Genomic DNA, 12,970 nt, shown 5'->3' with positions numbered 1-12,970 from the left:
ATATTTTTTGTGATTATATTTTTTTTTTTTTTAATAATTTCATTAAAATGAACATATAATTTTTTATCAATTAATGCTTACAATCAGCGTTCTAAGTGCTTACTATCAGCGTTCTAAGTGATAAACATGACAGGTCCAAAATCAATCCGAGAGCAACAATTAATTGAAAGTCAATACTTGAATTACTTCAAACACTCTGCAGGGGTTTGATAATTGTGTGCATACGGTATGGCAAATGGTAAATACATGTACATGGTATATTTGCATGGTTGTGCAAGTGGTAAGAACATGTAATGCATGGAAAAAAGTAGGCAGTAGAATGGTTATATTCTTATAAAAATTGCAACCAGTAGAAGACTCTTTCTTCTCATTATATTCATTTGATCAGATCAGATGAGCCACTTGACCTGGCTGTGGACTGCTTTATGAGAAAGAAGCCCCAATTTTAGGAATGCCGTATTTAGGGGCTATTTAAGGCGTATTTTGGGAGCCTAAGTTTACACAAAAGCTAAATAATTTGCATTATTTGGTGTACAGATTTCAAAAATAGTTAATATTAATTTAAAAGTAGTATTCGGCCACAACATGAAGGAGTATCACTTAAGGGGGGAGGGTAATTTACACATGTGAATGGCATGTGTCATTCACAGGAAATCTGTGCTACAAAGGGTCAAAAACAGGTTTAGTACATCAAGTTTCAATCTCAGATGGTGATGAAGACTTTGCGGACGAACATTCCATAAGTGAAGAGGCACCAGAAGGCCGGACCCCACAGATGCATGGCAAGTAGCGCCCAATGAGACGTGTTGTCTACTGCCAGACTGACGGGGAAATATGGTCGAAATACTAGATGGGCCACGTACATGAAGATTGAGTTCATCCCTAGAGATGTAGCGATTATCAATCAAAAATAATATGTAATACTTTAAACAGCTGATGTAATGATAAAATTTAGCTGATGAAGTGATATTGAGCTAAACAACACCACTATCAGGGATATCCATCCAGTTACTGTTTCAGACTTGTCTATTTTCTAAATACAGCATTTACTTTATTACTACTAAATTTGTAAATAAAACAAAAGAGCAGTAAAACTAGGATTAAACCTAGAGCTATGGAAACTGACCTCATGGAGATCAGAAAATGCACTATCTTGCCTTAAAAGAATTAAGCGTTTGACGATAAGATACTTCTTGACATATGATTATAAATTCATTCAAATTTGACATATTTGGTTTTATTTCAATTTAAAAACATTCTTAGAAATTCACAATGTTTAAAGTTTGTGCCCTTTTCTCCTTTGGACCCTGTCCCTACTTTTAGCACCAATTACAGTCGCATTCAAATTACATGGAAGAATACCGAATCTGGTGTCGACCACCGTTATATTGGACCTGATCTGGTCGCCTTGGTCGGGGGGCACAAAATGTCGCTCCCGCAGGGTAACGGGGGATATTTTGTATCGTGTGTGGCCTAGGGCAATGGGCAGCCGGGTGGCCTTTCCCGCATTTAGCACATGAGTGTAAGTATTTGCAGTTCGCCCAGTGACAATGACCCGCATTGAAATAATTGCACACAAGAGTTTTGCGGGTGGGATTTGCGGTATCGCGGACTAACAGACAACGCCACCAGAGATCGTTGTTGATACGTGCCCAAGAGGCTGGTTTGATTGCATGCCGTATCCTTTTAAAAATCTGGCTAAAACCATACTTAAACTTGTCATAATTAAAGCAATATGGGATTTATATGGTTGACATTCGGTCTTAAATTACCATTACTAAGAAAATATTATACACATACGTTGTGTATTTTTAAAGCTTTGTTTATTATTTTCTTAATTGTACCTCCATATTACGGTGAATTAGATACATTGTGAATAGGAGCTCCTTCGGAAGGCCAAACTACATCCAGTGAAAATTGCAGTCTGGTTTCATCAAATTGTTTATTGTTGTCAATAAAAAGTGTAAGACAGTCAACACCCTTAGTACTGTCTTAATGGGTTTTGTATTTCCTAGAGTTGTCAAGACATAATTATTGAATGATCCCTAAGACTGGGGGGCAATGATTACAAACAACCTCAAGTTCTCAGTTCAGACTCGACAAGTGGCAAGCTGCAAATCTTCATTGTAACTTTCTTTTTGGTTTGAGTTTTGATTATTTTTTATTCCATTTCAAAATTGTACAGTTATTCACCTTCGTTTTTGTAAAACAACTGAAATTTAGACTCCTTGTTTCCTTTTCATATAATAAAAGGGTTTTTCCAAGGCTGAGTCTAGACTTGGACTTGAGACTGTTTGTTAATATCTAAACTCTTCCAGCGTACCTGGGTAGTAAAATGGCGCCCCTGACCACACCTTGTAGACATCAATCGTAACATAGCAGAATGCAAACAGGAAAAACGCAAAACTTGACAGACATATCACAAATGAGAGTGACCTGAAAATAGAGATGATGAAAAACATTCTCAATTGACCAGTTGTCAATCAATCAATCAGATGACCAATTACGTGATTATATTTTATCAATAAATAAAAGCCCATGGTTGCAATGCCCAATGGCTTATCTGAAACACCGCGCCAAATGATCTAGGAATGTTGCAGTAAATACTTTGGCACCTAGTCAATTGTGTAGTGTGAAAAATTATACATTTAATTCGAAAAAATCATTGTTTATTCCCTACTTTATATGACTGATATCTATAATTACAATCATGGCAATGCAATGAAACGAGGTGTTCGATTTGGGCTTTCAGACAACTAGTAAATAAAGCCAGTTTTGGGTATCTATATAAAAAAAACAAGACGAACCTCAAAAGCGATTCAAATGATATGATATTGCTACTAATACATGTACATGTTCTGAATAATATTCTCTTTTTTAAAAACGACATTTTCTTTTCTTTTTTCGCAATATTGTGAAATATGTATTATTAACTTAACTCTTTTTGTCATGAATTGTGACACCAGTTATATTTAATAAGCTCGAGCAAGCAATTGAGTTGATAAGGCTTACCATAAATTTTTGTTGATAGGAATAAAACCATCATTTTTCTCTCCTTTGCATAAGATTGTAGCAATGACACCCTGCAAAAGATCATATATTGCAATGAAATGGATATATAGCCAAACCTTGACCACCAAAACAATGAATTTTAATCCAGGGATGTGATTTGTCCAAGGATTCATGGAATTCCGCGGATCATATGGCCCAAGGGACCCCCCCCCCCCCCCCCCCCCAATTTTTTTTTATTTTATTTGGTTGCTTTCAGTTGTTTAAGTTAATATTCCAGTTTGCTTCAAATTTAAAGTCAGGAGAGCCCTCAAAAGAGCTTCTAAAAAGACATTTTTTCTTCAACAGCAGTGCGCTTTTGACCCAAAGAGCACCCCATAAACCCATGGCCGAAAAAGTTTAAGCCCTCTGGCTGCCAGGTCAATCACATCCCTGTAATCATTGACGAAAGTTTGACAACTTATACGTTTATCTTGAACTGTAATATTATGTTCTTGTTTTGTTTTTCTTTTATGCCTTACAAAAAACAATTCCATATCAAATGAAGTTTTTTTATTTACCATTTTTCATAAAACTTTTAAGTCACTGTACCCATGTGGTAAGGTTGCCTAATAAACATATTTTTTGTCAATATGATTGCCACATTATCTGTAATGAAGTTTTTCCATGACTGTTGCAACATAGCGTATTATACTATGTATAGGACGCTAGCATAGATAGGACACAGGCAAAAAATGGTGAGAAAACAGGTTAAAACCATTAATACAAAAGATAGAATGCAGCAGAAAAAATGTTAAAATCGGTGCCGGAAAATTTAGGTTTGGCGAGGCATTTATAACATATATTAAATCAAAAACAATAAATTTGTTTGAATATTAGTCATATTTCGATATCTTTCTTGTGTAGTTCAGTAATTATCTTCGTATTTCGGTGATTTGATGTATTTCGTTAGGTCCAGTATCAGCGAATGTTCCTGTGACAAAATAAAACTAGAAATGTGTCCATAGGACACGGATGCCCCCACTTCGATTTTTTGTCACAGAAAATAAGCCATAATGATTATTCAGGATAATCTCAAGTCTTTTTTTGCAAATAAAGGGCCGTAACTCCTAAATGACAAAAGCGATTTCCATGGCTATCGAACTTGATCAAGATATTATGGTCACAATCATGTATGTAAAGTTTGGTGAGGATTGGACACATACTTTTCAAGAATTAGATTGGAAACATATATTTTTGAAGTATTTTTGGCAAAAAAGGGCCGTAACTCCTAAATGACTAAAGCGATTTCCATGACTATCGAACTTGATCAAGATATTATGGTCACAAACATGTGTTTAAAGTTTGGTGAGGATTGGACAAACAGTTTTCAAGAATTAGATCGGAAACAATCTTCGGGACGTACGTACGTACAGACAGACAGACAGACAGACAGACAGACGTACGTACGGACAAGGGCAACCCTATATGCCGCCACTTTGTGGGGGCATAATGAGGTGTGTGTGGAGATAAACCCTCTTACAACTACGATGTAATTTGTTTATAGAGTTATACATAGATTTAAAAGATACAGTATTGTACTACTTAACAAAAGCACCAGTGCTCTAGATACTAAATTATATATTTCTGGGGCCGTATTCATAAAGCTTCTTCGCGAAAAATGTTCAGTTTAGTAAAAAAATGCTTCTATTCTTGTTTAATGAAAACTAACAATGGTTTTACACCAAAAAATATGAAAATGAGCAAGAAAAAGATCCATATAATAAATGCATTAAAATAAAAATAAAATTGATATTTTTTTTTAAATTCCACTAAGTTGAAAATATTCACTATTAAGATACTCTAGCCCCTGGGGCCGTATTCAATAAGCATCTTAGTAATGTTTTTCAACTAAGTGAAAAATTGCCATTTTTCTACTTTCAATTTTAATAAAACGAACAATGTTTGTACAATAAAAATATGAAAATAAGCAAGAAAATGGTCTAAACAATATACGCATATGAATAAATCTGATGAAAAGTAGCGGGTATTTAAAATAATCGTTGTCAAAAATTACGAAATTCTCACTAAGTTGAAAATATTAACTAAGATGCTTATTGAATACGGCCCCTGGTCATCCATAAACTTCACCAATAATGTCATTAATATTATAGCAAGTTCATAACAGGAGTGCTGCAAGACAAATGCTTGCCTGTGGTTGTTGTTTTTTTTAGCAAAAATTTGGGCATTACTCAATAATTATTACAGCCACAATTATGGGTCGGTCTGTAGAGCGAATTTATTTTGGCTACATGTGTACCAAGCTTTATTTGAATTCCTCAAAAAAGTCTCTGAATGATCACCAAGGTTAATCATTTTGCATGCTAACATTGATGCTGCTGGCAATGACAATCACGCAGTTAATCTTTCTTCAGAAAGCAGATGCGCTAAAAACATCATTTCTGTACACAACAACTTACCAGTATGAATCCCCATATAAGGAATCTCTTTACTCGACTTTTCCAGTCTGGAAACATCCTTAGGATTTTACCGGCCTGAAACAACATTATAGATATAATGTAACATTCTGCAGTAGGGGGAAATGTGTTCGTAGTACGTTGATATACTTAATTATATGCAAATTGGCATATCCAGGTCTCAGTGTGGATGGAGAACATAATTTATGTATATAGGGTGGAGCATGCTTTTCTCTGAAGGGATCTATTGGCCTTGTTGGCCTCGCACACTATAAAATAATACATATACAAGTACAAACTACACCAGGCAATTTAAAATCAGTCCAATATTATGACACTTTATCACTCTATGTACAGAACATAATAGACAATTATTATTATTGAAAAGCCCCTTAAAAGATGCTTTGAAACAGGTGAATAAATTGAATAAAGTGTTTCAAAAAATATCAATTGTTGCATAAAGTTTAATGAACAGAAGGCAAACATTTCAAAATTTGAACTACACAACTTGACTAAAGATCATGAAACTTCAGTGGTAGGTTGCCCTTGACCAGCTGATGACCCATATTGTTTTTGAGGTCAAAGATTATGGTCAATATGGTAATATGGAACAAGAGCTGTCACAGTATGTGACTAATGCCCCCGAATGTGACATTGACCTATGAACAAGGTCAGTACATGAAAAGTTGATCTTGCCTTTACATGTCAAATACATATGGGAAGTCATTTTAAATTGCCTCTGAACATAAAAAATACCAACCATATTTGACAACCTACACTCTTATGACCTTATATTCAGCATTCCATTGTGAATAAACACTAAGTGTATCTTTCACCTTAGAGGTAGGGACATGGGTCTTGCACGAGACACGTCGTCTTGGTATGTTGAACACATGTGGCAAGTTATTTTAAAATCTGTCCATACAAGAAAAAGTTACAGCCCGGACAAGACAAATTATACTCTATGTGCTTATATGCAGCATTGTGAATAAACACCTAAGTGTGACCTTACCTTTAGAATTAAGGACACGGGTCTTGCATGCGACACGTCGCCTTTGTATGTCGAACACATGTGGCAATCATTTTAAAATCTGTCCATACAAGAGAAAGAAATATTCCGGACACGACAACCTATACTCTATGTCCTTATATATGCAGCATTCCATTGTGAAAAACAAAAAGTGTGACCTTAGAGGTAAGGACACGGGTCTTGCACGCGACACGTCCTCTTGATATGTCGAACACTTGTGGCAAGTTACTTTAAAATATGTCCATACAAGAGAAAGTTAAAGCCCGGACACGACAACCTTTCTATGTCCATATACCCAGCATTTCATTGTGAATAAACACCAAAGTGTGAGCTTGACCTTAGAGGGAGGGACACAGGTCTTGCACGGGACACGTCATCTTGGTATGTCAAACACATGTGGCAAGTTATTTTAGAATATGTCCATACAAGAGAAAGTTACAGCCCGGACACGACAACCTCTACTCTATGTCCATATACCCAGCATTTCATTGTGAATAAACACCAAAGTGTGAGCTTGACCTTAGAGGGAGGGACGCGACATGTCGTCTTGGTATGTGGAACACATGTGGCAAGTTATTTTAAAATCTGTCCATACAAGTGAAAGTTATAGCTCGGACACGACAACCTATACTCTATGTCCTTATATGCAGCACTTCATTGTGAATAAACACTAAGTGTGACCTTGACCTTAGAGTAAGGGACACGGGTCTTGCACGCGACACGTCGTCTTGGTATGAGGGACACATGTGGCAAGTTATTTTAAAATCCTTCCATACAAGGGAAAGTTACAGCCCGGACACAAGTTATTGAGCCGGACACACGGACAGACGGACAGTGCGATTTTAATATGCCCACCTTTGTGGGCATAAAAAGTTTTGCACAATATCTTGAGAGACAGTGTTCCTAAGAGTGGTGATCCTTGACCTACAATAGGGGTCAACTACTAGTCAAGGGCAACCTACCACTGAAGTTTCATAGATCTAGGTCTTTTTGAGTTATTGTGCAAACAAAGATGAAGTCTCAAAATTTAATAGTAGCTGCTTAGTTTTCTTTGAGGTACTTTCATGTGCTTGAACATGGTAAATTTAGAGGCCTACAAATAACAAGCGCTGTCACAGAGACAGCGCGCTCGACTATTCCCTCGCTTTTCAATGTAAGGATTGAAAAGTTTTGGCGAATATGCATGGATCACTGTTAGATTAGATTTCAATGCAATACATGGTGTGCTGAGATATTAACATAAATGTGGTTACATGCAAAATTTTAACCAGAATTTCTAAGTCTAATAATAAAGGGCCATTATTTGCATAATACAGTTATCTAACTTGGTTATTCAATTAAGTTGGGTGGTTGAATACCATTGTATAAAGTCTCAATGCAATACATCAAATAGTTGCTGAGATATTATCCTATGTGTGCTAACATGCAAGACCTTAATCAGAATTTCTAAGTCGCATAATAAAGGGGCAAAAATTGTATATTATAAAAGATAGAGTTATCCTACTTGATTAAATAAAAAGGTTAAATAGATTGGAGCCTGTGTGTAAAGTTTCAATGCAATACATGATGTATTCGCTGAGGTATGGACTTAAAAGTGGTTACATGCAAAACCTTAACCAGAATTTCTATGTTGAATAAAAAAGGGGCTATTATTTTAATTTAATGCAAACTGGAGTTATCTTACTTGGTAATTTAAGTAGATTGGATGGTTGACTACCATTGTATAAAGTCTCAATGCAATCCATCAAGTAATTGCTGAGATATTAACCTATGTGTGCTTACATGCAAAACCTTAACCAGAATTTCTAAGTCAAATAATAAAGGCCCATTATTTGCATTATATTAAAAAAAGTGTTATCTGGGAAAACATATCTAATGTTTCAATGCAATACATGATATATTTGCTGAGATATTGACTTAAATGTGGTTACATGCAAAACCTCAACCAGAATTTCTAAGTCAAATAATAAAGGGCAATTATTTCGCATTAAATACAAACTAGAGTTATCTATCTTGGTTAATTAAGTAGGTTGGATGGTTGACTACCATTGTATAAAGTGTCAATGCAATACCTCAACAAGTTGCTGAGATATTAACCTATGTGTGCTTACATGTAAAACTTTAACCAGAATTTCTAAGTCGAATAATAAAGGGCAATTATTTGCATTAAATGCAAACTAGAGTTATCATACTTGGTTAATTTAGTAGGTTGGATGGTTGAGTATCATTGTATAAAGTCTCAATGCAATCCATCAAGTAATTGCTGAGATATTAACCTATGTGTGCCTACATGCAAAACCTTAACCAGAATTTCTAAGTCAAATAATAAAGGCCCATTATTTGCATTATATTAAAAAAAGTGTTATCTGGAAATACATATCTAATGTTTCAATGCAATACATGATATATTTGCTGAGATATTGACTTAAATGTGGTTACATGCAAAACCTTAACCAGAATTTCTAAGTCAAATAATAAAGGGCAATTTTTTGCATTAAATGCAAACTAGAGTTATCTAACTTGGTTATTTAAGTTGGTTGGATGGTTGAGTACCATTGTATAAAGTCTCAATGCAATACCTCAAGTAGTTGCTGAGATATTAACCTATGTGTGCTTACATGCAAAACTTTAACCAGAATTTCTAAGTCGAATAATAAAGGGCAATTTTTTGCATTAAATGCAAACTAGAGTTATCTAACTTGGTTATTTAAGTTGGTTGGATGGTTGAGTACCATTGTATCAAGTATCAATGCAATACCTCAAGTAGTTGCTGAGATATTAACCTATGTGTGCTTACACGCAAAACCTTAACCAGACTTTCTAAGTCGAATAATAAAGGCCTATTATTTGCATTAAATTAAAATAATTGTTATCTAACTTCATTAATTAAGTATGTAAGATAGTTGGGAATACATATCCAAAGTTTCAATGCAATAACTGATGTATTTACTGAGATAATGACTTAAAGGTGCTTACATGCAAAACCTTAACCAAAGTGTGACGCCAACGCCAATGCCAGGGTGAGTAGTATAGCTCTCCTTATTCTTCGAATAGTCGAGCTAAAAATGTAGCTTTGTAGTTTCTACTAATTTCTTTGAACTGATTGGGACGTAAGCTGATACAATAGCAAAAATCATGTCCAGTCTGTTTGAGAGGCTATGAGAAAGTTTCCCTGGTGGGAATCAAACCCACAACATCTGTGGTGAAAGAAGGACACCTAAACCGCTAGACTACTGTCACCCTGATGGTAGTACCACCCACAACATCTGTGGTGAAAGAAGGACACCTAAACCACTAGACTACTGTCACCCTGATGGTAGTACCACCCACAACATCTGTGGTGAAAGAAGGACACCTAAACTGCTAGACTACTGTTACCCTGATGGTGGTAGCACCCACAACATTTGTGGTAAGGGACAGACACCACTAGACTATCAGTACTCTCCCACCATCACTTTGTAGCTTTTTGACAAACTTATATTAAAACATCCCACTCACCTGTAAGCCAAGGAAGCACATTAAACAGGAAGTCAGTGTTCCCAGCAGACCTTCAGGGTCATGGGCCACAGTTGTGTTGTAAATCTCCTGAAAATTAATTGATTTTATTTGTTGAATATATGCATTTAATGCATTAATTTCTTTTACTATGGCAAAAGCTTATAAATTCACACTCTATGAGGTGGTATATTCAATATTTGTTTTATTTGTATCTAAGAACGATGTAGCTAATCGGATTATTGGATACAAATAACAGATCTATTCTATGAATATAGTCAATGATTCATGTCCGTAAAATTGTCTTTATTGCATGTATTGAATATAACTCTGGTAAGGTTTCAGCTAAAGAGTTATGTAAGGGTGCTGAACCCTGTCCTTGTGGTAGCCATACCTTCTGCCCAAATGGAGACCAGCAGGGGCACCCTTCTGCCCTCATAAAATGAACTGCTTCAGACATGAAATATTTCTCCTTTTTTTACTAATAAAAATATTTTATTAGTCTAAAATAGGCAACCAAGGACAATTATGTGACTGTAGTAAATATAATATAGAAGTTTATCATTGAGAATGTAGCACTGATTTTAGTTTATGTATCCAAAATATTTCCTTGCCTAAACGGTCATGGATTTTATTAACAACATCTCATAAAATTGAAATATGATTTTAAAGCATGCTACTCTTAGAGGCGCACCAGATAGGTTTATGTTTTTTTTATTAATTATGTTTACTATCATGTTTAATTTGTTCATTCAAAACAAAAAACATATGAAGTAGGTGCAGATAAACAAAAAATAGCCTTCATAAATGTTTTTTTTAATGAATAGCTACGTGGACTAATGTTTTTTATCTGTACCTAAATCATGCATTTTTTTGTTTTGATCATAAAGGTCAAACAAGTTAAACATGATAATGCATTACGATGAAAATAATAAATCTTGGAATCAACTTATATTGATTTTAAGATTATTGAGAGATTGTGGCCAGAATGCCTACCTTACAAGTTGGATGTTGGTAAATGTGGGCAGTCCCAAATACTTTGTGGTCTATATACATGGCAGCTCCTCCAGTACAGTTGGAAACATTGTGACCCCCTGCATCATTGGCCCACCCTCCTGGGCCAAGGTAACCCCTGAAAGTAAGGTTATGACCTTGTTGATAAATCGCAAAATTTGTATAAAAAGTAATTCACAAGTTTGGTGAAGATTGGATAAAAAATGCTCAAGTAATTGACCAAACAATGAGAAATTGGGAAAAAATCAAATTAAGGGCAATTACTGGCTGTTGATTGAAATCAGATATGATTTATGCCAAAGAACATTGTGATCTAGTTCTGTAAAGATTGGATAACAAATACAAAATTTAAAGAGTGGAATTGAAATTGTGCCAATTCAAGGGCAAAAATTCTAGAATTTATCACGCAATAGATATAGAGCTTGGATATGAAAGTGTGACACTGAAGATACCGCCGGACAATATGATCCCTATATGTTTTTGCCAAGCTACACAGGTAACATAAAAGTGCAAAATTCTGTCATGATCCAATGCTTCTGACCATGCTAGTTTCCATAATAATAACTCCTTAATTAATATGGGGTGAACTACTGGCTGTAACTTACCGGGTAAGAGCCTACCAAGTTTGAGGACTTTACGCCAAGTCATTCAGAAGTAATTGGATGGGAAAAGTGCAATTATGATGCCAGACTATCTTCCATGGCCGAGAGTGTAAGATAGGTTCATTCCGACCCGAGCGTAGGGTGTTTTGCGGAAACGAGGTTTACTGAGTTTCCACAAAACACCCTGCGTGAGGGTCGGGATGAACCTATCTTACACGAGCGGCACCTCAGTTAAACAAAATTAAGTTAAAATGTATTTTTTTGCCGGAATTCTTTTGTGCTTTATAGTGAAAATAATTGCGTACGGATATGCAGTAATTTGTGGTTGTCATGGATATTCGCGCAGTGATTCAGAGTATCTAAATGGTCTGATTGGTCTTTAAATAGTTCTAAGAAGAGTGAAGCATTATTTCCTGAAAGGTGCGTGATAACTGTTTTCTGGTGACATTTGAAGAGAGAAATAATTAACTCGCGTTCTAAATATTGCCACCAGACAGGATTTCCATGATGCGCTACAGACGACAGTCTTTAACAAGGGAGGTAATAACAATTTGGTGACCATAAAAAGAAGTTCCATACGGGCATTTTATCTTCGCCCGTGGGCAAGATAAGAATTTCTAGCATGGTTAAATTAATGGATCTACTTATCTGAGGTGGGAGAAAAAGTATTCCATACCTGTCAACCATACTTTGCAGGTGACACAAAATCAAGTGTGAGTAACCAAGATGAAATGCCAACACCTGGCCCCATTTTCTCGAATTTAAGTATTTAAGTATCATATTTAATTCACCCAAATTACTTGCTTAAACTTTGAAACCAAACCAAGTTTTTGTTATCATTAATATCCTTTAATTTATATTTAATATCTTGAAAGGCAAACATCAATGAGGAAAGACTAATGGATTAGATCTACTTCACCAATCACTGATTCAAATACTTGAGGCCCTCACAGTTGATTTATCCAGCTATCTTTTTATTAATCACTGGTCACTGTCACAGCTAAATGCCTTTAACAAATTAAACGACAAATACATTTTTTCAGGACCTCACAAAGTGTGCTGCAATTATGGAACTTGTGTATCTAACAGTGATAACAATGCATACACTGTTTCATTAGATATAGGTTTGTGTGAGTTTGGTTTGTGGTCACCAAGCCAGGCAAGTGGCTTTCCTCTGGGTTGTCTGGTTTCCATCACAACGCAAAACCACACTTGTGTAAAATCATGCCAACGATAGTGATTAATATAATATTGTCATAACTTGTTTAACAATCGTTGTAAAATATATAAGTTTAAACTCATATATAAAAGAAAATCTAACCTCACAAAACTTTGCCTTCAAAGGAGAAAATTACACAATTTAT

The 12,970-nt window shown here is 35.4% G+C and overlaps 1 protein-coding gene across 1 annotated transcript in view; it reads right to left on the bottom strand.

The window, feature by feature from the left end:
* Positions 1-12,970, bottom strand: part of LOC128219246 (heparan-alpha-glucosaminide N-acetyltransferase-like) — a 35,919-nt gene that overhangs the window by 2,713 nt on the left and 20,236 nt on the right. Inside the window, exons 12-16 of the mRNA XM_052927061.1 lie at positions 10,987-11,122; positions 9,994-10,080; positions 5,469-5,543; positions 3,013-3,083; positions 2,324-2,436 (exon numbers count right to left, since the gene is read on the bottom strand). Of these exons, the coding sequence (XP_052783021.1) occupies positions 2,324-2,436; positions 3,013-3,083; positions 5,469-5,543; positions 9,994-10,080; positions 10,987-11,122 (482 nt within the window). The remainder of the gene's footprint in view (positions 1-2,323; positions 2,437-3,012; positions 3,084-5,468; positions 5,544-9,993; positions 10,081-10,986; positions 11,123-12,970) is intronic.

This window comes from Mya arenaria, chromosome 2, assembly GCF_026914265.1.
Source record: "Mya arenaria isolate MELC-2E11 chromosome 2, ASM2691426v1".
NCBI lineage: Eukaryota > Metazoa > Mollusca > Bivalvia > Myida > Myidae > Mya > Mya arenaria.
The sequence above is the reverse complement of the archived record's forward strand: the minus strand, read 5'-3'. Positions and strand labels throughout refer to the sequence as shown.